At 56.9% G+C, this 25,162-nt stretch overlaps 1 protein-coding gene across 4 annotated transcripts in view; it reads left to right on the top strand.

The window, feature by feature from the left end:
* GPSM1 (G protein signaling modulator 1) overlaps positions 1-25,162 on the top strand; it is a 99,941-nt gene that overhangs the window by 33,968 nt on the left and 40,811 nt on the right. For all 4 annotated transcript variants that reach the window (XM_019475661.2, XM_019475663.2, XM_019475660.2 and 1 more), the window contains 6 exons: positions 112-254; positions 2,621-2,744; positions 4,368-4,483; positions 5,627-5,782; positions 7,937-8,045; positions 13,017-13,143. In XM_019475661.2, the coding sequence (XP_019331206.2) occupies positions 112-254; positions 2,621-2,744; positions 4,368-4,483; positions 5,627-5,782; positions 7,937-8,045; positions 13,017-13,143 (775 nt within the window). The remainder of the gene's footprint in view (positions 1-111; positions 255-2,620; positions 2,745-4,367; positions 4,484-5,626; positions 5,783-7,936; positions 8,046-13,016; positions 13,144-25,162) is intronic.

The following is a 25,162-nucleotide window of genomic DNA, read 5'->3' as shown; positions in this document are numbered from 1 at the left end:
GGAGGCTGCCGTGGTCTGGCTTTGGGCTGCTGCCTTTGCCTTAAAGCAGGAAGATGGCGTGTTGTGGAGCATAACATCCATCGCCCCGCAACATTTGTGCTTCCTTTCCAGGTAGGGGAAGCCCGAGCGCTGTATAACATTGGCAACGTTTACCATGCCAAAGGGAAGCAGCTGTCTTGGAGCGGGGCCCAAGACCCAGGCTACTTGCCTGAGGAAGTCAAGGAGACGCTCCAGAAAGCTTCAGAGTATTACGAGTAAGTACCAACCTGCCCGTCCCTTCCTCCCTTGGCAGGGGATGGGGCTGCCCGGAGCTGGCGGCAGCAGCAGGACCTTGAGGCTGGGATCATGCAGGAGCAAACCCGGCAAGCCTCCAGCAGGCCATAGCGCTCCGTTAGGCGCGTACCCTAATTGCTCCGTTTTGGTGCTGGTCTCCGGACCCCTCTGGGGAGCTGCGTGGGGATGGCCAGGCTGATGATACCCTCCTCTGGGCCAGGACTGGGGAGGAAAGGGTTTGGACCCTTTCTTGATAGCTAAGAGGTTTCCTGTTGCTGAGGATGGGGAGAGGAAGCCGGGAGTCAGGGCATGAAGATTTCTTGAGGGCTGTTTGAGAAGCTTTGGTGAATCGCTCGCAGCCTCGTGGGCAGACGCATCGAGCCCTTTTGCATCCCACTGGAAAGGATGTGGCACCTCTAAAGATCCAGCCATTGCCTCAGTTTCCCTAGCATGGGCAGTCTCTGTGGATCTTCTTTAGACTCAAGGGAGCCCTTTTGAATAAGGCTCTGTATTCACCATGAGGATAGTACCACACCGCTGCCTTGTCCCTTCTGTGTCTGTAGTCGTGTGCAGCCCTCGCTTCCATGCATGGAGCCATTTTGTCCTGTTTGGAGTCCCTACCACAGACCGGAGGCGCTGAAATCAGGAGGAGGATCCAGGTCCAGCTGAATTAGCTTTCGCTGGGCAGGATCTCTCTGCAAACCCCGCTTCCAGCCACAGCATCAGAGAATCGTACACAATGAGGGTGGGAAGGGACCTCAGGAGGTCACATCCAGTCCAACTCCCTGCTCAGAGCAGGACCAGCCCCAGCTACATCATCCCAGCCAAGGTTTTGTCTAGCCGTGTCTTAAAAACCTCCAAGGACAGAGAGTCCACCACCTCTCTGGGTAACCTGTTCCCGTGCTTTACTACCGACCTCATGAGATGTTTTTTCTAATATCTAACCTGAACTTCCCTTGCCGCAACTTGAGCCCATTGCTCCTTGTCCTGTCATCTGCCCCCAGTGAGAACAGCCCAGCTCCATCCTCTTTGCAACCCCCCCCGCAGGGAGCTGAAGGCTGCTATTAAGTCCTCCCTCAGTCTTCTTCCCAGACTAAATAAGCCTGGTTCCCTCGCAGTCCAAGGTGGCTCAAATGCAGGAGGGCTTCAGGAGCATCGCAGAGCTTCATCTTAGCATAGGGAAGGGCTCCATAGCTGGCTGCCAATGGAGCCAGCCACGCTCCAGCAGCAGATGCAGCAATAGTCAGCACCCATCCCGGAGCCCCCGGAGTTTGTCCGTTAAGCACAAGAGCTTTGTTGTGCATGGTCATGAGCTGCGTGTGTTGATGGCTGCTCTACCAAACACATGCAGAGTCAGGGCATGACCAAAGGCAATGCTTTGCACACTGGTGCCTGTGGCTGGCATCTCTTTCTCTCCCAGAAAGGCTGCAAGGGAGGGAGCTGTGTCTGCTCCGGGGGTGGAACCTGTTGGGTCTGCTCAGCAGCTGAGGATTAGAGCACCCCAAATGCCACGCAGACTGTTAAGCTCACCTGCTCCCTAGCATGGCAGCCAAATACCTCAGGGTCCAGCTGGCAGCTGCATGGGAACAAGCAGCCAGGCAGCACCACCATGATTCACACACAAAGATGGGCCAGACTTGTGCACCGGAGGCATGTGCTGCTGAGCCCTCCGCTGCTCCCTGCATGCTGGGTGGGGGAGTGCTTCCCTGGCTGGTCATGGTTTTACCAACCAGCGTGCTTTTCCCCAGGGCTGCGGTGCTGCGATTCCAGGCACCGGGCAATGGCACGCTTGCAAATGACTCTCTTAACAAAATGTCCTTCTGGGAAGTTTTATTCCAATACGGGCCCGCGAGTTCCCTCGTGGTGCTGGGGCTATAGGTTGACCCATGAGTCAGGCTGCAAAGTCCACCGCCCTCAGCCTCTTCCCTTTGCAAGTAGCTGTTCTTCCAGCCCACGCTGGAGCGTGCCCCTGGAGGTGTTGGACCTGGTCGTGGAACCACAATCAGGGACTTTCTTTCCCGTCTGGTGTGGGGGAAACCCTATGTCTGGGGCAGGGCATGCAGGGTCCCCATGGGCTGTCGGTGCCGAGTTCTCAGCCATTGCAGCCTGTCTCATGGCAGCCCCATGCCATTTCCAAATCGATTCACTCACCTTGTTGTGTGCTGGAAGGTGGCTGCCAGGTTGGCTTGGGGCATGCTTTTCTCCCCCTGCCTGCAAGCCACGGGCTTGACTTGGATAACGTGTGGTTTGCTCAGGCCAGCCAGGAGCAGATGCACCCCTCCCTTTGCTTTCATGGTGCGTCTCTCGGGCTGAGTGTGACCAGACGTGCCCCTCTGCTTTGCTGCAGGAGAAATCTGTCTCTGGTGAAGGAGCTGGGGGACAGGGCCGCACAGGGCCGTGCCTACGGCAATCTTGGCAACACCCAGTACTTGCTCGGCAACTTCAGCGAAGCCATCGCTTTCCACAAAGAGGTAGGAGAGAGCTGGTGGGTTGGGGTCTGGATGCTTGGCCAAGCCGATGTTTGCTCCAGTGCATCTGGAGGGTGCAGCTGTCCCCGTAATGAGGGACGAGGTGGTGGTCGGCTGCGGGCTGTGCTGTACCACGTGCTCCCAGGGCAGTAGCTGGTCCCTGTCCGAAGGCACGGGGAGCGGCACCGACTCCACCAAGGATCCCCGCAGAGTTGGCAGGAGGAAGCTGCTTCTCGGGAGGTGCTGTGGGATGGGGACATTGCGGGTGAGGCTCAGCGAAGGACCTGAACCCGTCCCTAGAGGGACCAGCAGCCTGTGGAAGACCTGAAGTCAGGGACCAACAGCTGGACTCCTCTTGTTCCTCGGGACCATCCCGGTGGGCTGGGAGTGAGACCCCTTGGTGGGACCGACAAGATTTGGGGTGCGGGGACTTTCCGGCTCCCAGGGCCACCAGCTTTCCCAAGCAGGAAACAACCTTGATGGTGAGAGCCCCAGCCTGCAAGCCCTGTGTGCGGACTGGAGAGATGCGCAGAGGTCTCCATGGTGATAAATAAGCCGGCGGAGAGCAAAACAGGACAGGGCTGGTCTGTTTTACGTTGTGCTGCGCGGGCGTGCTCAGCCGCCAGAGGAGATTGCTGCCCAGCCCTGCTCCCTTCCGGGCGGGGCAGGCAGGGACCTCTCCGGCTGGGCCAGGGGCTTGCAAAACAGAGTGGTTCCCCGAGGAGCGAAAGGCAGATGTAGCTGGGACCAGGCTTCCCGAGCAGAGATGTCTTGGCCGTCACCCGGCTGAGGGGCACAGGGCTCGCCGCTTGGCACGGCTGCCAGGAAAGCCTCGCGTGTCCTCGGCTTGGGAGCAGAGCCGCTCCTGCAAAGAGCAGCTTCAGAAGCCTCGGGCGCATTGTGCGTGACCTGGCAACTCTCCCCTGTTCTTAATTTTAATTAAGGCCAACAATGTATTTAATTAAGCAGCTGAGACGGCTTCTGAGCAGGAGCAAATGTTTTTATTAAGGGTGGCAGATGTCGGCAGTGCCTCAAAACAGCCTGGATCATCTTGTGGCACAGACAGGGCCCAGCTCACCTGATGGGAGCAATGGGGGCACCGTGCCTCCTCCTGCTTCCATCCCAGAGCAGCACACCAGGCATCGAGGCAGGGGCAGCAGTGCTTGGGGTCTGCAGGAGAGGGGCCTGGGAAGCTGCCCCCAGCCCTGAAGACAAGCGGAGAGGCAGGGGACAGTGATGGGAGAAGGTGGAAGCGAGCTAGTGCATAACCGAGGCCTGGGCTTGGTGGGAGCTGGGCAGAGGCTGGGAGGAAAGAGGCAGCCCATGATGGTTTTACGCAGCGGGCATGCATTCAGGTGATACAAGCCTTCTCGGGTCTTTGCAACCAGTTGCCCGACTGCATCACTGGTGGAATTGGGCTCTGCCTTCAGCCTAGCACTTAATGTGCTGTGCACAACCGCGGAGGGGCTGCCTACCTCCTGCTGTCCCTGCTCCAGAGCCTGGCAGCATCGGGGCCCCAGAGAGAGGGTGCTGATGGGCAACGAGCATGGGGCATGCGTAGCAGAAGCCGCAGCCGCTGGGTTGGTGGCGGACCTGTTCTCATGGATCCGTGTGTGACCGTTTCAGCGCCTCGCCATCGCCAAGGAGTTTGGGGACAAGGCGGCCGAGAGGAGAGCGTACAGCAACCTGGGCAACGCGCACATCTTCCTCAGCAGGTTCGACATCTCGGCGGAGTACTACAAGTAAGTGCCTGGCTGCCTGGGGGGAGCAGGGACCCGGCGGGCTGGGAGGTTGCAATCTGCCGCAAGGAATCCACAGGCTTCAGTCACCACGGCTCTAGTATGAGCCACAAATACACATGTGTGAAGAGCTGCTGTGTGCTTCAGGGAGAGCGGGCTCCGAAATGCCTCCTATTGCCATCTGCTGGCCATCCCTGCCCCTTTCCATCTCCGCACTGCTGGGAAGAAAGGCTCCTTCCATGCATGGGTTCGTCTGGGAGAGCTTGTGCCCCGAGCACTCCTGCCATATCACGCTGGGCCATGACTCCCTGGCTGCTCTGGACTCTCGCAGCCGTCAGGGTTGCTTCTAGGCTGGATTGGCATAGGCAGCGACGGGCAGTTTCAGCTGTGAGCTGTGCGGGGTGATGCAAGGGGCTGAGCGGCTATGGCAGGGACTGGGCTGAGAGCCTGCCTTCAACCAGGTACGTGCCTGGTTTACAAGCACAGAGGGAGGAATGAGCAAGTCATCCTCCTTCCTTAGGGTTTAACCTTCCTGATAGTAACCGCAGTTCCTGACAGTTGATTTCCACTTCCCAGGAACTAGCACTTGCTGGGGACTGTCTTGATACAGAGAGTGAGGACTGACTGGATCAGAGACTAAACTATCGTGCTTTGCACCTCAGCGGAGTCCCCCCAAAGCCAGACTGCAGTGCCAGGAGTGCCTCTTCAATTATAAAGCAGTGCCGCCCGCTCTGGGAGGGGAATAGTCTTCCTTCAGGAGCAGGTTTAAAACCCAAAAGCCACTTGAACAGATTTAGGGTGCGATGGAAACCAGCCACAGAAATGTTCCACGTAATTTGTGGAGTGTTTTTGTAGCTGGTTTCTTCTTTATATCATTTTAATACTAATTAAATATAATATATTTAGATTTCCTGGATGTGTGGCAGGTTTACTATTTATGGAATGATTAACAGGTTAATTGTACCCTAACTGTAACATCTGCCAGGGCCCCTGAGTCACAGGGCCCTTTCTCCAAGGGGCACAGAGGAGGAGAAAAAGACATCAGCCAACTTTTACGGGGGGCATTTTTTGGCATAAAGTAGGCCCTTCTAGCCTTTTCTGCCAGCTTGCAGATGCCCACCACGAACCTGCTGTGTCTTCATGCAGGAAAACCCTCCAGCTGTCCAGGCAATTGAAAGACCAGGCGGTAGAAGCTCAGGCTTGCTACAGCCTTGGAAACACCTACACGCTGCTCCAGGAGTACGAGAGAGCCATCGAGTACCATCTAAAGCACCTGCTGATTGCACAGGAGCTGGGCGACAGGTACGGGGCTTGGGCTGGTACTTTGTGAACATGGTGGATGTAGCCTCTCGCCCACGAAAAAAAGTGTGAGCCTCTGTTGCAAGGAGGTTCATTGCAGTCATTGCTCTGTCTTTGCCGTGGCTGCTGCTGATCCCCGTGCCCTCATCTTGGGCACCTGCAGGGGAACAGAAATAGCCTCCCGCTGAGAGGGGCTGGACTGAACAGCCCCACGCAGCAGGAGCTCTGAGATGCTGCCGGAAGGTCCCTGCTGATGTGATGAGAAGTGCTGCGTGGGAATGTCACCTGGCACAGCTGGGGCCAGGCATCCTCTTCCCTGCATAATCACCTCTACCTCTGTTATATGTTTTGCCCCTGCCCGGCAGGAAGCTTTATCCATCCGCCTGAATATTTGCATGCCAGGCTTCCAGTTTCCTGCATCTCGTTAACTGAGCTAGTCTGGAGGTTTGCCCAAATGACCCACTTTCAACTTCAGATAGATGCAGGCAGCTGGAGGTGCAGCTTAGCGCATGGCAGAAGATGCAAGGGAAGCCAGGGAGACTTGGCTAGAAGAAGTGAGACTCCCAGGACAGATGAGGAAATAGCCAGCCAAGAGGAGGGTAGAGCTTAGTGGCCTCTCGTGTCATCAGATGGCCTGGGCACATTTGTTCAGTGTGGGCAGCGAGTTCAAGCACCCGGTCTCAGGGATGGCCAATCCAAGCTGCTTTCAGCCTTCATCAGGGCTGAACATTTGTGATCCACATGATGTCTGGGGCACAGCAGGTGCTGGGCCCTTTCTGGAAGTCAGGCCTGAGCTGCACATCTGAAACCAGGGGCTGCATTTGAACATGATTGCGGACACCTGGGCTTCTTCAGCTAGTTGTTAGAGCAGCCACTGGGGAGATCAGGACTCTGTGCTTTGCTCTGGACTCCTGTGGGTGAGTTTTTATCCCTTTTCTTACCTCTGCAGTCCTGTTTCAGAGAAGAGAAAACTCAGATTTTCCTGGCTGGAGTAGTTGTGAAAATGCCTTATTGCTGGTAGTGCAGCGTGAGCGTTTTGGGCGAGAATGGAAGAAGGGGACAGAGAAAGTGAGCTGGGGATGGCTTCCTTGTTGAAATCTCTCCAGTCTGTCTGGCTGTGGTGTGGTCCCTAGAGACATGATAGAAGGACCGTCCTGGATGGGGTGCTAGGGACTCCTTTCCCTGGTGGGCGCTGGGATCTGTCCTGGAAACCTAGACTGGACAGCAAACTCAGCTGTGCTTCGGGAGCAATTTTGTGCTTCTGGGAGGACAACGCAGTGCATCTAGATAGGCCTTTGGGGCTAATTATGTTGTGAAAATGCTAATAACTGCCCCCCACCCTGCAAAGTGTGAGCCTCTGGGGTCCTCCAACTCTTGCCACTAGATGGAGCAGAGACCTTAAAATGGAAGCTCTGCCCAGGCAGGAACAGAAATCCTCTTGCATCGGGTGCTGGTGCCCGCAGCTTGCTGGTACTTTGCAATGAAGGGGGCCAGTTGTGCCCGCAGGAGGTGGTGGGCACAGTGTGGGGAGCACCCCTAGCCGTTCAGGTTAAAACCAGCAAACCGGCAGCACTGAAGCAAATGCTTTAGAGGTTCCTTATAAACCCACGGCACGTGCCCAAAATGAGTGTGCAGGGCTGCGAGCAGTTTGCATGGGCGGACTGGCAAGCCAAAGTGATTGCCGGCCGTGCAGGATTCCTGCACCCGCAGTCAGGGGGCGCGGAGGGGCTGCTTGCAGGGGGAGGTTTAACTGAGACTAGGCAGGCTCCAGTGGCCTGTGGATTCCCCCTGACCTGGTTCAGCCCCTGGCTACCTGCCTCCCTGCTGCACGTGCCACCCTCCTGCTTCCCAGGACTGCTTACGCTGGCTTGGAGGGCAAGGAAACATCGGGTATCTCTGGCCAGAAGCCTTTGGGGCAGCTTGGAGAGCAGAATGAGTGAGAACTTGCCCTCCAAATGCAGCACTGAGATGAGAGCAAGGCTCTGGCAAAGTTGAACCTTGCTCTTTGGGAAGCTGGTGAGGGGGGAAGAGGGGTTTTCCCCTCGAGCTGCTGTCAGGCGTGACCCTAGAGGCCAGAAAGGCCCCGAAAGCGTTGGTGGCTTTCTTCCGCTGAGCCTTGCACAGAACGTCTCTGGATGCTGGTTTCCTGTTTTGCAGAGTGGGAGAAGGAAGAGCCTGCTGGAGTCTCGGAAATGCCTACATCTCCCTGGGGAACCACGAGCAAGCCCTGCACTTTGCACAGAAACATCTTGCAATATCCCAAGAGGTGAGATGAGCCAGTGCAGATCAGAGGCAGCTAGACCTCCTGGCTGGGAGGAAGCCATTTATTATGCCAATCAGCTCCGCTGCTGGAATTGCCCTTTTCCGGCAGTTATTGGTATTGAAAGCATCCATCATGCGTGTTGTTGAGAGGCTATCTTTAGGATTTGCAGAGGAAAGCTGGAAAATCTCTCTTTCCTGGGGGACCCGCAGGCTGTGTCTCAATCTTTATCTCGTGTTCACTGTAACTGGAGAGCTCAGCCCTGGGGCTCTCTCAGCCTGATGCCTGGGTGGTGATTGCTGGGACAGAGAGACAAGAGGGGCTTCTCTAAGCTGCTCTGCATTGATGGGTCTCATCCTCCTAGAAGCACATGGGTCCAACCTCCTAGTAAAACACCAACAATTGGAGGGGGGGTTCGGTGATTTTCTTGGCTGAGAACAGTGAGTGCCCGACTTGGGGCTGGTGCCAGGCTTTTCTGGTCTGAAAGTCGTGGGGAGCCCCTCAGAAGCCAGTTCTGCTGAGACTCATGGCCGGGGTTTAGGACACAAGTCCAGCAGAGTAGGGCAATGGGCAGGCCAGGCTTTGACTTGCTTTTCTGAGCCAAATTTAACAAAGTCTTCCCTGTCTCTGAACAACACGGAAAGGCCAGAGAAAGGCTTTGCTCACATGGCTTGAGTGCAGCGCTGCACTTGTAGAAGCTACTTCTTGAGGCTAAAAAGAAAACTAGCAACAAGAAACGGCTGCTGACCCAGTGCCAGCCTGAGAACGCGGCCAAGGCTTTTTCCTCGGCTAAAAACACTGGTCCCCTTCAGACCTGGGCATACTGAACAGATGATGGCAGTGGAGTTTCAGCCTCTTTGCCCTGCATCTGAATTGGCTTGTGGGCTGCCGAGGTTCTTGCAATGCCCTTGCTTTTTTCCTATATCTAGCAACATCGGTGTGAACCCGCCATGTAGACGTACGCAACCAGGGTTAAACCTTTCATATAGGGATGTAATGGTCCTGATTTAATCTAAATCAGCATCATCGAGGGTTGTGCTGCTTGCAGCCTCTCCCCATTTGGGCTTTGCACTAATGAAACCAGATCAACACTAATAATAGGCTGGGTGACATGCATGCAACTTGTCTAATCTACACAAGGCCTGAGGCTTTTCAGGTAGCTCAGTGAGAGAGAGACAGCCAGTGTGCTTTGGAGCGGACCTTTACGGTTTGTTATAAGGAAATTAGCCCTGGCCTCTTTAATATCCCCCACAAGGAAATTACCCTTTTAAAGCACTGTAATGGAAACCACCATTTGTAAGCGCTTAGTGCATTCTCTTGCCCTCATCTATTAGCGTGGCTAAGTCTTGGGGAAAGGCTAACATGCCAGCCCAATTATGCACTTAATTATACTTGTCAGCCATTCAGAAGAAAAGCTGCTCGTCAGCCCCGTGCATTGTAGGACAAATTAACTTCTCGGCTTTCGGTTTAGAGCCTGCTAGTGTGGGTCTGATTACTCAGAGCCAGATGGAGGCTCAGCTGCTGGCACTACAGATGAGAGGGGATGGGAAGACAGGAACAATAGGAGCTCCGGCTGCTGCTGGGGGTGGAGGGGAAGCCTTTTGGGGATTCACAATGCTGCTCGCATTGGGGTGGATCAGGCTGATTACAGGGCGGCATCGGGAGCCGGTTACTCATGGCAGGTGGCTGATCGTCTCCCTCCCACCACACTGTTAAATCGGGAGTGGTGTTGAGAACCAGAGGGCAGGGATTTGTTCCTAGCGTGAGCCATTGCTGCATAGCATCTTCTGTAGAGATCAGCTGGTTTCAGACACAGCTTGGTCCCGTCATGGCCAAAGAGAGCCCGGCGCATGCTGCTCACCCTGGGACCCCTGCCTCTGTCCTCTGCCCCTCGTGCCACTAGCTGGAAAGTTGAGGGCAGCGTCCGGGAGATGAAGGGGTTTTGTCGGAGCAGAAGCTGCAGTCCCGCAGGCACGAGGCCAGGATTCAGGGTCATGGGTCTGTGCCCAGGTGGAGGAGGTGGCCGGGAGCAGGAAGCACAGAGCTGAGGGTGATGCCATGTGTCCTTTGCAGCCCTGTGCGTGGTTTTTGGTTGATCAATCAACCTGCCTTCCTGCTCCCTACCCCATAGCACAATGGTGAGTGCAGAGCTGCCTTGAGTCCTCTCTCCTGGGCCTGTCTGCGCAGGGTCTGCCATGAGAGGCAGCACGACCCCTTGGCAAAGGACAGGCTCCATGCAGCCGTGCCAGGGGCCAAGGCAGGAGAAGTCCCGTCCCCTGGGCTGTGCCCTCCACTTTGTGTGTGAAAACAGGCAGTCCTCACCCCCTAGACTGGAGATCGCTTTGAGAGGGGAGCAAAGCCACGGCTCCCCAGGGGAGCTTGGGCTCTGCCTCCTGGATGGAGGCATCTTCCTGTTGGTCTGAGTGGCCTTTGATTCCTGATGTGCTGTTTTCTTAGCCCTCCAGCCTGCCCACCCCACGCCTTTGCCTGTCTGCTGAGTCCTGAGCTCTCCAGGGCAGGACGGTTGTCTCTCCCACTTCTGCGCACAGTCCCTAGCAGGATGAGGCCCTGATGGAGATGTCCGGGCACTGACACGGTGCACAGAATCGGCAAAGTGAGCTCCGCGGGGCTCTCCTACCTCTTATAAAGCAGGGGATTGGGACCCCAAAGAAAGCAGGCCAAGCTCAGCCCAAGGAGAGGCCAGCACATAAGCTGCTCCAAGCAGATTTTGCTAGGTGTCTTGGCAGAACGCCTCTGTCTGAGGGACCCGGTCCTCTAAGAAACCCTGAAACCGGTGGCAGTCGGCAGCCTTTACTCGAGTGTCTGAAGGACTCGGGGCCTGACCAGAACCTGGTCGGTCCTCTGAGAGTGTGTCAGCAGCCGCCCAGACTAATTGGCAGAGGATTGTTGCCTGCCTGGAAGCTGTCTGATCTCCCTGCCTTCAGTGGCATTCAGCGCCTTGTCACAGATAACACGGGGATTGATGATGTTGTTTTTAAGATGGCTCAGACCCCGGAGGCTATCTCAGCGAACCACAAAGCCAGCCCTTGCAAGGCATTTAACAAGGAGGTCGTGCCTCTCCTATGGGACGGCCAAGGTCTCTCCTTCCAAGAGAGACCGCTATTTTCTATAAAGATTTGATGCTGAGATGTAGCCTGTTCCCCTGCATACCCGGGGAGGGAGGGGGTTCTTACCTGGACTGCTCAGAGCTTGGGGTGGGAGCGCAGAAGGGCAGCGGGGCTCGCTGGGATGGCGTAGTTCACGTGCACTTGGCAAACCTTTGCTGGAAACTGGTCGGCGGCTGTTTCACTGCAGGAGGGGACTTGCTTTTACAAGATCACTGTCTTCATCAAAATAACACAATCCCACCAGAAGATTTAGCCCCTGAACTGACCTCTGGGTCTGTATTGGCTGGACTAGTTGCACAGAAGTCGCACATACCTAGATGTGTTAGGGTTTTACACGAGCAATCTGTCTTGATGCAAAGATGACACCGTATTGGTGCAGCGGGGACCTCACCTGCATTGAAGAGCATTTAGGGAACACCAGCAGCTTTGGACAAACGCGTGACACTTGTCACATAGCTGCTGGCAGGACTCTTCTTTCGCAGGGAAAAGAGAGCAGCACCTAGGGCTTTCTCAGGGCAGGCCACAGAAACATCTAGGGGAGACACGAGTCCCAGTGAAATCCCCCTGGCCTGGCTATAAATCTGTCCCTCGGCCAAACTGTGTTTCTGGCTGGTGTATCTGTGTCTAATTTCTGTGGGAAGCCAGGACTTTTAATAGCATCAGTCCTTTGCATAAAGAACAGGCAGTCCGGGTCCAGGCGTGAAACGTCCCAAAGGAGCAGCTCTGGACCCCCGCCTGTCGGGCAGCGCCCAGCTCAGCGCGGTTGTCGGAGCAGGTCCTGTTCCTGGCTGACGTGCTGCTGGATATCATCATCATCAGGGAGGACGGCGGACTCGGGGCGCGGAGCCAGGCTGGAATTATTCCGGCGCATCCCAGCCCTGCTTAATTGCCGGAGCTGTGTATGCAAGCCCCGGCTGTGACACAGATGCACGGTCTGTTCAGCTGTTCGTTGAGCGGCCGTCTGGTGCTCAGTAACTATGGCAATTTTCGAGCAAGGGGGCTGGGATTGTGAGGGCCCTTTGCCAGTCCCAGGCTTTTCCTCCCCAGCCTGTTCTGCAGCCTGAGGGGAGGCAGGTCCCCGCACTGGGGAACCTGGGCTCTTCAGAAGCGAGTTGGCAGGTACAGGTGACGCAGCCTTTTGCTGTTGGAGCCGGCACGTTTGGCAGCAGCTGCTGCCATCTCGACTGGGAAGAGAAACCTCCAAGGGGTTCACTTGCTCGGAGCTGGCTCTGACCCAGCGCTCCGGCACGGGGTCGGGAGAGAGCTGCGCTATGTGGCTGCTGTTGATGCTAATCCTGGCCCCCGGCACTGCAGCATCTCTCCATCCTTGATGGCTTCCTCAGTTGTGCTAGGTGCTGTGCAAAAGCAGAAGCATGATCATCCTTCACTCGCCTGCCTCCTGTGCCAGACTTAAGGGGCGACTGAACCCCTGATCATTGCTTTGATGGTGGTAGTGCCTCGCTGGCTAGTCAATGTGCTAGTCCCTGCTTTGGTGCAGAAATGAGATCCCACCTCCGTCCCAGAGAGCTGCAGTGCCCGTAGGCAAGATGGCAAAGAGTGGGTCAGCTTGTCAAGTCCAAAGTCATCCCCGCATCAGTGGCAGGGCTGTGGTTAGCATGCTGACCCCTCCTTTCCAGCGCCTAGTGTGCCAGGCCACGCTCAACCCAGGGCCCAGGGGAATGCAGCACAGGACCAAGAGTGATGATGACAGGTGGCTGAGCTGCCTCGCGGGGAGGAGAGGCCCTACCCCTCACTCGGCTCCTGCTGTGGGGCTGGAAACCCCTTTCATTGGGATGCTGGCTGGCGGCACGCTGCCTTTTCATTGCACCCTGTTGCCTTTGCTCTGCAGATCGGGGACTGGAACGGGGAGCTGACGGCTCGCATGAACATGGCCCAGCTGAAGACCGCCCTCGGCATGGTGCTGGGCGACGAGGATGGAGACTGCGCCCATCACTACGCTGGCTATGAAGCGCAAGGTAAGGCTTGCCTCGCCTCCCAGCATGGCCTCGGCTAGCAAGAACTCCCCGCTGTCCCGCGGGGGCCTGCACAGCCTCTGGCTGAGGATTGGGCATGCTTGTCTGGGGGGCTCTGGTTATATTATCCCCTGGGACAATCTGCATGGCTGGCTGGGGGCCTGGGCTCCCTTGCTCTGAGGCAGGTGCTGCAGCCAGCTCCCCCCAAATCGGATGCTGCTCAGAGAGCCGCTGACTCCAAGCCACGGCAGTATCTGCAAACATGCCCTGGTTCAGCGCGGCTTTACTGGCACGGACGCACCTCGCCGGCCGGCGTCCTTGTTTTCCCTCCGTTGGCAGCCTGGGCTCGAGGGGCACCATGCGCCCGTCTGCGCGGGTGGCTCAGGGAGCCAGGAGGAAGCCAGCAGGACTGTTTGCTTAGCGTGTTGATTTTGAAGGTGTAGCCAGTAGCTGAAATGCAGCTGCCCATCTAGAGCTGCCGCTGCTGAGCTGGGAGCCACGTGGAGCCCGGCTGCCATCCCAGTGCCAGGCAGAGCCTTGGCCCACAGGGCTGCTCCCTCATCCCAGCTGTGGCAGTCGCTGGTTGATTAGCTGCTGCCCCGTTCCACAGTCCCTGACTCCTCCTTAAAAGCTCCTTCCCTCAAGCAGGCGCGTGGGTTGCAAGCAGAGACTGGGTCATCTGGACTCTGGCTTGGCTGCTCTGTCTCTGCTTGGCACTTGCTTCCCCCCAAGCTGATGTGACCTTCCCTCCCACCATGCTCATACCCATTGCTTCCCCTCTGGAGGAAGCTGCCAGCAAAGACCTGCCTCAGTGCCCTTTGCAAGGCCCAGGAGGGGTCTTCTTTCACCTCCCAGCATCCAGAGACCCCCCCTCCCCCGAGACATGAAGTCAGCATGCGAAGGGTTGAGACTTTTTTTTTTTCTTTTGGCAAGAGCAAAGGGAGTTGGGGGGAGATGGTGATGAATTGTTCCTGCAGACAAGAACTGGGGAAGGGCAGGCAGCTCCTGGACCCCTCGGCCCTGCCCCTAGCCCCATGTGGTCCCCAGTTCCCGGGGAAGGAGGGAGTGGCACAAACCAGGGGGCACTGCTTGTGCAAGGCTTTTACGGGTTATAATGACCTCATTCATCAGTGGTGCCATCGATCGGGCTGCCAAGGCCAGGCTTGTTCTCCACACAAGCACAGCGTGTTCTCCAGAGCCGGGTGACGGAGCCTTGCTCCTGGGGAGGGAGAGCCAGGCCTGAGATGACCGGTGGACACTTTTCTAGCAAAGCATGGCCTGGCACGCCAGCTGGAGCTCAGAGAGGCTTGTCCCAGGCTCCCCAGATGTGCCCAGGAGGGGAGGTCAATACCCATTCTCTTCCCGTGACGTGGAGGTGGCTGTGGCATGGGTCAGTGATGCTGGAGCCTGGGTGAGATGTGGCAAGGAGGCTCTGAGCAGGTCTCCGGTTATCTGAGATCAAGCAAGCTTCACTGTGAGAATAAATCCATGCCTTCTCACCCGGTTCTGAGCCCTGTGCCCCAGCGCTGTCTTGCAGGAGAGCATAGGAAGATAGTTGCAGCTATATATGGCATTGTATGGGGATATATGGCATTGTATGTTGCTTCCTTATATTGGGATATACGGCATTGTATGTTGCTTCCTTTCAAAGCTCCACGGGGAGTTTTGCTCGCGGTTCTGGTAAACAGCTGCAGTCAGGCTCCACCCCAGACATAGCTGCATTTCAGCAGCGGGTGAAAGATCGGCAAACCCAGCCTGGGTTCAAGGCATGCCCTCGAGCCCCAGACCAGAAGAGAGCTGGCAGTTTCTCCACCTGCCCTCTGCTACTTGTGTTCAGATGCATGAGTTTTGCACAGCCCCGTTCCTCTGTGGGGGTTTCTAGGTGTTAGTAAATGTGGCTATGTATAGGCAGCCATAGAAACCTCTTTTAAACAAGGCCAGTTAATAAATGTGTGTTAAAGCTGGGGAAGAATAACCTTGCCCTGCAAGGTAGTGCCCAGTGCGGGTAGAGCAAATGATGATTGCGCTATGCGCAACTGCGCTCTGTTTGGGCTTCCTGCGTATGTGCGTGCGCCAGAGTAGCGGTATGGATGTCAGAGGCGAGGAAGGATTGCCTTGTACTGCAAGTGCAGGGATCGTAGCCAGGACCCCTGGGCTCTCTCCTTGGCTCTTAGACCATCTCCCTGCTTCTACGTGAAATTGGTGCACAGAGGAGGTTACTAATGACTCTGCTCTCGGGGGCTCACTCAGGCTCATTTAGTGGTTCCAGGGCACTTTGGGACCCTCTGATGTGCCTATTAAATAATAAAAGCTTTGCTATTTATTATGGATAGCAGTGGGGGAGCAGCTGGCTCTGCAAGGGGAAGCGGGTGAGAGAGAGACCTGCCGTTCTGGTGACTTCTGGGCCAAGCCTGTTGTCGGGTGTCGGTAAATCAAACCCTCTGCCCTTTCCTCTTCTCCGCCCTGCTCCTGGTTACGGTTATTTCACAGCTGCCAATTCATGTGGATGCTGAAACCAGCTGGGGGCCGTGGGAGAGCAGCGCTAGAAACATCCCCGCGCGATGCAGAGGGATGTGACTTCCAGGCCTCTTGCGCGCGTTGTGCATGTCAGCCTCAGCGCATAGACGCTCGGTGCAAAACACCAGCCCGTTGTGCAGGTTATTTTTTGCTTCTGCTTGTCGGGCCTGGCATAGCGTGGGGAAAAGGCTTTTATCTGATCTGATCTTGGCCCCTCGCGCCGGGCTCTTTGTGATCTAATTGATACTCCGCGAGTACTGGGCCGCCGGGAGACAAAGCTGGAGGCCACGGGAGCGGGGTGACTCTGCCGAAGTCTTGTGAAAGCAATGACCTTGTCATGGAAGTGGAACACGCTGAGCTTGAAGCAACAAACAGAAAGGAGCTGGGGCGGTGCTGGGGGATGGGGGCGCTCCAAAAGCAGAGCAAAGAAAGGGCTGTGTCCGCTCTCCCGAGCAGCCGGGTGTGTGAAACAGGCTTCTGCAGCACGTCTGTCCCGGGAGAGACTGCCCCTCATCCCAGAGGGGTTGTAGGGTCAGCGGAGACTGGTGCATCGTTTGCTCTGCCCTCTTGCAGAACAGGGGCCTCGAGAATATATCCCCGTCGCGGCTCAAGGAGGAGCTGGGTGGGCTCGGTGTGCCGGGTCCAGGCCGCCTCGCCACCCGCCGCTCACACCCACGCCTCCCGAGATCAGTGAGCGATGGGAAAGGGGAAGTGCGGCCAGAGAAGCCGTTCTCATGAGAATCAGCACAAGGGCCTTGGGCTTGTTTCAGCCCAGCGAGCAGCACCGCGCGCTTCCCAGCCGTTGGCCTCTGAGCCTTTTCCAAGGGTCAGAGTCCCCTTGTGTTTCGTGGATGGGGAAACTGAGACGCAGAGAAACCGAGCGACTTGCCGGAGGTTGCATGGCGGGTCGGTAGCAGAGACAGAAGCGGGACATTGATTCCCTGGCGCTCAGTCTGCTGCATCTTGGCCTTCCATACTTTCATCGTAGGTAGGGTCAGAAGGGACCTGAGCAGATCATCAAGTCCGACCTCCTGCCCTGGGCAGGAATGAGGGCTGGGATCATATGACCCCAGCTAGGTGATTATCTAACCTCTGTTTGAAGACCCCTAAGTTGGAGCAAGCACCACTTTTGGCTCAGATCAAGTGTCTTGGCCTCTTGTGGGCTAAGATCAAGCGGGGGCATCTGAATCCCAAGACCTCCAGGCTTGGGCCTGCATGTAGGATGCAGATTTGGGAGCATCTGAAGTCCCCGGGTGAGAGGCTGGGACAGAGGATGCTCGCTGGTTGTAGCGCCGTACGTGGTGTTAGAGCGGTCGTCAACGTGGTTTTTGGAACGGTTGAGTTCTGCCCCGTCAATGTGATTTGGGACCGATTTGGCTGATTTGGCCTGGAACACAAATATATCAATTAAAAAAAAAAATCTGCCTCTGGCTTCATTCTTATCCCACTGCCTGCCGTAGCTCTTGTGTCCCCTTGTCCCTATGAGCGTGTTATTTGTTTGCCAGCACTGTCCCCTCCCTTCCCTGTTTTCTGCCTTCACCTTACGTTTGCTAGCTTGCTGTCTGTTCCCAGCATCTGAGGAAGGGAGCTCAGGCTTATACAAGCTGTGATTTAATTAGTCTGTAAGGTGCATCTCTTCCCTGCCTTCTGCCTGACGTCATGAGTAACAGGATGGAGGTTCCTGTGTCCCCCAGATCGGTGCAGGCTTCTCCTGGACAAGCCTCCCATGCGCTGCAGTAGCTCGCATCCAGGCTCCTATGGCCGAGGGGGCACATTACTTCCCCCTCCTGTCCTACCACCTGGCTAGGATGGGATCCTGCTGCACTAGGATCCGGTGCAGAAGGATCCTGCTAGGATCCGGTGGACAAGGCACTGGCCTGGCCCCTAGCCTGTTGCATGGGTTCCCTGTGACACGGAGCTGTCAAAGCCCGTGTACGTCTAGGGAGAGAGCCAGGCTGAGTGCGACTCTCCTGCATGCAGCTGAGATAAGTGGGCTGGCTAATGACTCCCTTCTTCAGTGCCTTTAAATTCAGAGGTGCTTTTATCCCCCAGCTGCAAGGTCCCCTAGGAAGCCCCAGAGCTCAGCTGTGTGCCCCCCTCTGGGAAGAATTTGTTGCTGGTGAGAATGAAGGGAACCTGCTGAGCAAATAAGGAGCTGCTGTGTGAGACCCACAATGGAAAGCATTGTCCCGCGCTGGGATGCGGGCCAGGCGCCCCGAGCATGCACAGCCAAATATGTCCTCGCTGCTCCAGGGAGCGAGCGGAGGTGGGGGTGGCGTGCGCTGGCTGAGAGCTTGCAGGGCAGAGAAAGACTGGCACCAGCCTGCCCGCTGGAGACCCTTCTTCTGGGCTGCGTGTTTGTGTCTGAGACGGCGTGTGGCACTTCTTGGGCATTAACCGGCACCTGCAGCATGCTGGGGGCCGTATGAGCTGGATCCCCCTTGCACACCGAACGGGAGTGACTGAGGGACTCCAGTTTGAGTGCCAAACCAGAGCCTGCGAGCACCTGGCTAGTACCCCCACGGCTGGGCCATGCTTCCTGCGTGCATGCGTTCACGCACATGAAACACAGCAGTGCCCTGAAGCCCTTGCACGCTCAGGCCCTTCTTGTCTGTCTTCTCCCAGGGGAAATTGGCCTGGCTCCGGGGGAGCTGCCAGCTGGGAGGAGAGCTGGGGGGAAGAGGCTCAGTTGCATTAAGAAAGCAGAGACAGGAGAGAGATGGCAGCCAGCTCGGAGGAGTCCTGGCACATCTCCTTAGCAAATGCTGACTTGGGGCTGATGCTGCTTTTGCACCAGCTGTGCGCCGTCCTGAACGTGCCTGGTGACGGCAGCGGCCTGACCAGCAGCTAAGTGACACCCCCTGGCAGCAGGGTGGTAGGGGAGTGCTGCTCCCCTCCTGCCCACCCCGTAGGCCAGCAACACAAAAGTGCATTTTGGGCTCGAAGGGCAGGGAAGGACCCTTAACCGCCAGCCCTCCCTGCCACCCCCCACCAGTGAATGGGCACGGAGCTGCTACTCACTTCCTATTCATCCATCATCCCTAACGATGACCTCAGGCCCCCTCGCGCTAGGCGCTGCACGCTCACCGGAGAAGAACCAGTCCCTGCTCCAGCCCAAAGTCCTGGATGCCCCGGTGCTCCCGTACGGTGGGGGTGGGTTGTCTAGGCAGCCCCTTCTCTGGCACAGCCCTTTGGGGTGCAGTCTCTCCTCTTTGCAACCTGACCCTAAGAACGTGCCTGTGCCCTTATTTTTCAGCCGCAGCAGCCCCTTTCCCAGCCGGCAGCTGGAGCGAGTGCTGTGCACGGCTCTGAACGTGCTGGGGCTCCGTCCGGGATGGAGCTCAGTCCTGGCCTCTCCGAGAGGGGCATGGATGCCCAGATAAGTCACAGGGCTACTGATTTGGGCTTCTTATGTTCCCCGATTGCGGATACCGCCCACCATTTCCCAAGAGCTTTGGAATTTTTCCTCTTCACCCTTGCAGGAAGAAAGCCTGGGTTCACCTGGTTGGGTACTAGCTATGATAGTGGATGGTTTCAGCCTTGGGGGCTTCAGGGTTAACAAGCCACATGTGCAAAGTTAATGAAATGATCTGTTTTGGGCTCAGCTGTGGGGGCTGGCACTCAGCACCTTGGAAACACAGCAGTGCCTGCCCCCCCCGGGGGCTTAGCCTGCTTTTGCTCAGTGAAACTCCACCGACTTCAGCAGAGCAGCTCCTGACCCAGCAGGAGGGAGCCTACGGACCATCCCTCTTGACTCATGCGTGACAAATTAGTGTTTAATGAACCTTCATTTATTCTGTGAATGCGAGGGCAGGCAACCTTCCCTCCCCCCTGCCAGCCGGGAAAGCAGGACTCTGCTCGTGACCCCCCATCCTGGGCACTCATAATCTACTGCACAGCCATCAAACTACTGACGTGCTCCCAGCATCTCTGGGGCTGACGTCTCTTATCGAGAGTCGTTCCAGTTTCAGTGCAAGGTGCTGGGGAGGATCGCTCAGGTTTTGCTGCGCGGCTGTTGTGCGCGTGTCCCGCGTTGTCAAACGCTTCACTGAAATCCATGCTCTGAGTCTGCCTAGACTCAGCTTTGGTGGCATCTGTTTTTGCACAAGGATCCTTTCTGACAGAAGCATACAGCACAGCGAGTTGGGGCAGAAGGAGAGGCTTCAGGATGAGGAGAGACAGCCCTGAGCTAACAAAGCTGACGTGTTTGTTCATCAGGACGCCGGAGGACACGGCTCTGTTTGTCTTCCGCTGTCGGAGATCCATGCATCCGAGGGAGCAGCTCGAGATGATGCCTCACGTGCCATCCCCTGGCACAGACGTGTGCATGTGCAGATGTGTGCACGTGGCCTGAGACGTGGGACAGTGCTCTTTGGGTGCCCTGTGGCACCTGCATGCACATGGCCTCACAAGCCTCTCCTTTTGGGAAGAGCCTGTGATTTTATTTTATTTATGTATTTATTTTTGACAAAGGCTCCAGTCAGCGTTAGAACCGGCAGAACCCGTCCTAGCTGGGTGCGTGAAGGACTTGTTCTCCTCTCCTCTCCTCCAGCATCCGGGCTGCTGGCTGTAGATTGGGTCTGGCTCCAAGCTTGCTGCAAGCGCTCGGTTTCTTTGCACAGCCAGGGTGTGGGAAGTGGCCGTGGTTGTGATGTTTGTAGCCATGATGAACCGTGCGGTTCAGTGTGGCATGCATGTGCTGCAGCAGGTGTCTGTGCCCGCCACAGACTGGTCTGCACTGGCAGAGGACTCTTGCAAGGGTCAGACGCATGCATCTGGCTCAGTGCAGAGATCTGGGAGCCCTGCTGGGTAGCAGCTCAGAGTCCAGCACTGCTCTCTGTTTCCCAGCCCTGTTTGGTCCCAGAGATCCTCTTGCAGCCGCACGGAGCACATGTCTCTGTTCCTTATCACTCTGAAGCCTTTATAAATAATGCAGCTCTCCGCTCCTTAGCTGGAAGGGGCCCAGCTGGTAGCAGGCCTGGCAGAGCATGCGGGAAGCCAATGCCCAGAGGACGGAGCAAGGGCCCTGACTTCCTTCTCTTCAGCTGCTTTGGTCGCAGGCGTTTGAGCTGCGGAGACTTTGATGGCTCGGATGAGCTGCTATTTATCTTGGTCCCTGAGTCAGTCTGGAGCACGCAGCTGCCTTAATTATGCTTGTTTAGCTCTTGGAGATGCTGGCTGGGTTAATTACAGCATGTCACCGCTTAGCAGCCACTCCGCTTCCCTTTGATATGCTGCTTATTCCCCCAAGCTGATAATCACAGTGCAAGATGCACTGCGCTCTCCGCAGTGGGGTCCTGTCCCTCCCTCCTTGCTGTCCTAGGGCGAGGGTCCTCGAGCTGCCCCAGACGTTGCTCTGAAGCAATGCAGCAGGTACGGTCCCACCCCACGGCATTGCTCACCACCCCGAGACTCCTCCCTTGGCAGCTGAACCTGATTTCAGAGCGTGGCCGCATCTTGGACCTTGGCTTGGCCAGAGGCAGGCCTCCCGGAAGCCGTGATTCTCAAAGCTGGCCTCCAACTTAGCTCCAGGCTCCCTGGGCTTTGACTCGGCTCTGTTTCTGTTCACGGTGGGTGGCAGGAAATGGCTATTAAAGATCTCACAGCCACAGAGCAGGACAGGGCCTTGCCTGGTTCAACACTTAGCATCACTCCCTCCTTACTGTGCACAGGCCGCCCTCCCCAGAGCTGGCTGCATTCCAGGAGAGTCATGTGCAAATGCCCCGTGGGCTCTGGGGGGCCACAGACATGTGAAATACAGCTGCTTGAGACAGTGATTCAGCTGTCAGAGTGGATTTTGGAAGATCCAGGAGTCGGGTGATACAGCCAGGCAGTGTCTCCGGCCGCAGGAAGCATGCAGGAGCCTCTTGGCGCAAGAAGGGAGCGGAGAGTTGTTGTATATTCTATATCTTTTTTTTTTAAGAAATGGGTTTTATCATGGGAAAAAAGTTATTTTGGGGAGCGTTTTCTGTAATGTTCAGGATCTCCGGCTGTTTGCTCAGCTGTATGTTGCTCTCTGTGCCAGGGAGCATCATGCTTCGCAGCCAGGCCGAGCAAACGTGCACCGTGCCCTTACCTTCCACGCAGTCGAGCGTTCGCCCCATCCTGCTCCTCGCAGTTCTCAGCCAGTTGGTTGCTTTTGGCCCAAGGAAGAGCAGGCCCTGCACAGGGAGCTTTGCCCTGGAAATCAGCCTGGACTCCTGTCTGATCCTGGCACTTGCCAGAGGACAGATTCCCCGCTTCTCCTTCCTGCGTTTCTACCTCCGCTGGGTTTTGAGCTGCTCTTGCCCTGTATGAACATGACCCATGGACCAGGCAGGTTGACATGGTGTCTTTAGCCAGTCGGGAGAATCATGTTGGTCCCAAGCATGTGTGATTTGGAAAAGGTGAGAGCAGCCAGCTGTGCGGAGCCACCTTCTGATGTCCCTGGGCACGTGGAGGTGCGTTTCCGATGTGGTCTATGCGAATGTGTTACAGAAGGTATCCGGGGATGCTATGGCCGGTGCATTCCCCAGGTGCAGGGTCTGAGGTGCGTCGGCAGCTCTTGCAGACGTGCCCGAGGTAGCTGGCATGGGCACTTGATAGCCTGAAGCAGCTACAGCAGCAGGGAGCCCGGAGCAGGCTGCCTGCCTGAGTATTTACCTAGGCCCTGGCTGACACCTAAAGGGCCACAGCTACCCTGCCCTGCATGGGGCGTCCAAGCAGGCTCCCGTGCACTGACACAAGCTCCCACCACCTTGGACGTATCCTGAGCAGAGGAAGTCTCTGCTCTAAGCAGTGTGTAAGCTAAATAAAGGCGGCCTCCTTCCCAGCCCCACCAGCCAGAAGGGAAACTGAGGCACCAGGGGGTCAGGTGACTTGCCCAAGGCCACTTGCAGAGCTCAGGACTGACCCCCCCCCCCCGATGCTTGGAGGCAGGAGCCAGCCCCTTTCTCACAGGACCCTCCCTGCCGGCTGCATGGAGCTTGCTCAGACCCAGCCTAAGACCGGGGTCAGGACCTTCCCCCTGCCCTCCCTCCTCTTTCCTCCACTGCCACCCCAGGCAGTGACCCGAGGTACCGCGGCTCCCCTGCCCAGCCACTGCAAACATTGCCAGGCGAGAAGGCATGGGCAGGGCCAGGCTCCAGATCCTGTAATCATCTTGGAGGCCAAACAGCAGCCGGATCAGCGCGTCACGGGGCTTGTCAGCACCTATTCACTGCAAATAGCGGGTCTCATTTGCCTCTCCCCGCGCCGAGAGCACCAAGACTGCCTTCCAGCCCTGGTGACAGGGAGAACGGATGCCAACGTTTATCAGCCAGGCGTTAGTAATAATAGAGGTCAAGTGGATTTCTGGTAACGGAGCCCATTATGTGTTTGAAGACTAATTAGAGCCTGGAGCGAGCTGCCGCTCCTCCTGGAGGCTTTTCTTTGCTGCCGTGCTCCTTTTTTGCTCTCCCTGTTTCGAAGGCGGCTGTAACAGCCGAGCTCTCACTTGACACTAATTTCCCCGAAGGGATGCCGGCTGCAGGGCGTCACAAGGCCGCTGTGCATGCTCTGGTCATTGTGCTGCCTCTCGGCGGGCCTCTCTCTGCTCTTGCGGCACAGTCTCATTCAGCAGGACAGGCTATTTCTCCTTAGAAAACCTGGACTCTTGTTCTTGTTGGATGTTGCTGCAGTGTCTAGAGGCTCTTCAGGGGAGCTTTGCACAACCACACTGGAAAGGACAGCCCAGACGGTCTGTCCAGAGAGGGAGCACTGTTGCCTGCACTTGATAGAGGGGAAACTGAGGCACAGAGGGGCAGAATGACTTGCCCAAGGCTAACTAGGGAGTTTGTGGCAGAGCTTGGGCATTGAACCCAGGTTGCCAGGTCCCCTCGCCTCGTCTGCTGTCTGTCTGATGGCAGAGGTGAGGTGAACACTGTCTAAGACGGTACGCTCCTGGGTTTAAGGGGGCTTAGCCCAGAGTGAGGGGGTCAAAACCCTACAAGACAGGTCAGACTTTGCATGAGGAAGAACATCCCTGGTCTGAAGCATCCCAAGGGAGGGGCCTTCTGCCACAGGCAGGAGGATCTGTGGGATTGGGGTGGATGAGAAGGGGGCTTGGAGGGGATGGGGGCTGAAAGCATGGTCAGAGCCAGGTTTTGTGCCAGGCCAGTGGTTAGGAATCGGCTTCTTCCAAGCACTGCAGGGCCCCCGTTGTTTCATTGCAGCCCTTCCCGTGGGTGATGTGGTACCTTGATGCCACCGCAACACCCACGTCTCACCTCGCTCTCTGTGCCTGGCCCGTGTCACTGCAGCGGCTTGGTCGGACCTGACGGAGCTGCAAACTAGCTGCTGAGATCTGGGGCGGCTCCCATCCTGGCACCCCTGCCCTGGGGCGGTTCCCGAGCTCTGGGATGCTGCTGCTGGCATTGACCTGGCTGAGGGATCTCTGGATAAGCTGCCGTCATGCCTGGGCATGTAGTTTAGGCTGATCCTTAACATGTGCGAAGGGAGTGGGGAACAGAGGGGTTGGCAGCCATGTGCATTCTCCTGCAGGAGTTTGCTTTGAATCGAACCCCCTCACGGGAGAGAAGTGCTGAAAAAGTGAGCGTTGAGGCAGCCTGGCTTTGCATGGCTCTTCGGGCCAAGACCCTGCCCCAGCTCCACCAGCTGCCCTTCCCGAGGAGCTGGAGAAGTGGGGGTAAAAGCCACACGGACGGCAGTTTTCGCTGGCATCCGGCTGTTGCATCTCATCCTGCTCACTCGGGTACACCTCCCTCACAGGGGTGCCACGCATTACAGCCACTGCTCGTTATATTTCCACGGGGCTTCGGCTTCCTGTATTGTTAACGGGGATGGAGCAGGCCGTTCTGCAAGGTGAGGGAGCCTCGGAGCCCTCCAAGCGTGTGGCACCCCAATGAGAGCCCCTGAATCAGCTCCTTAAGTTGCTTCTACGTGCGCTCTGCTCGATCTTATCAAAGCCTTGAGTCGCGGAGGTGCCAATCAGATAAGGAGAAGGAGCCCAGCCTCTGCCTGCCTGTCTGCAGCCTGCGTTCATCTCTGAGAGGAGCAGCCAGCGGGGTCTAGGTAGGGCATCTCATCCTGGTGAATGGGGCGGGGTGGAGGGGTGCTGCGGGTGCACCTGGGGAGAGCCTTCAGCTGCCCGTAGAAATGGGGCAGGTGCTGCCTTGGCTCAGCCTCTCCATTAAAGGTGTCTGAGTGCCGCGCCGTGGTCCTGGAGGCGTAGCCCGGAGGCCGGACGCGTGGCAGGAGCGATGGATCGAGGGCCGGAGGAGGCAGCATTACAGCCACGGTGCAGTGCAATCCCCTTGTCTCCTGGGGGCACGCACAGCTGGGAGCTTTACACCAGCTTGGCCTGGGCCTGGCTTTTTAAATCAAAAAGAGTTCAGGGTATTAATTGCTGGTCCTGCGGTGGAGGGGAGGCATGAAGTCCTTGTGTCACTGCGCCTTTTCTCTCTATTGCCAGGGGATTATCTCACACCCACTTCTCGGGTCAAAGCACTAGCAAGCTGCTCCCTCC

The sequence above is a fragment of the Alligator mississippiensis genome, chromosome 12 (assembly GCF_030867095.1).
Source record: "Alligator mississippiensis isolate rAllMis1 chromosome 12, rAllMis1, whole genome shotgun sequence".
In the NCBI taxonomy this organism is placed as follows: domain Eukaryota; kingdom Metazoa; phylum Chordata; order Crocodylia; family Alligatoridae; genus Alligator; species Alligator mississippiensis.
This window is presented reverse-complemented; position numbering and strand designations above follow the sequence as displayed.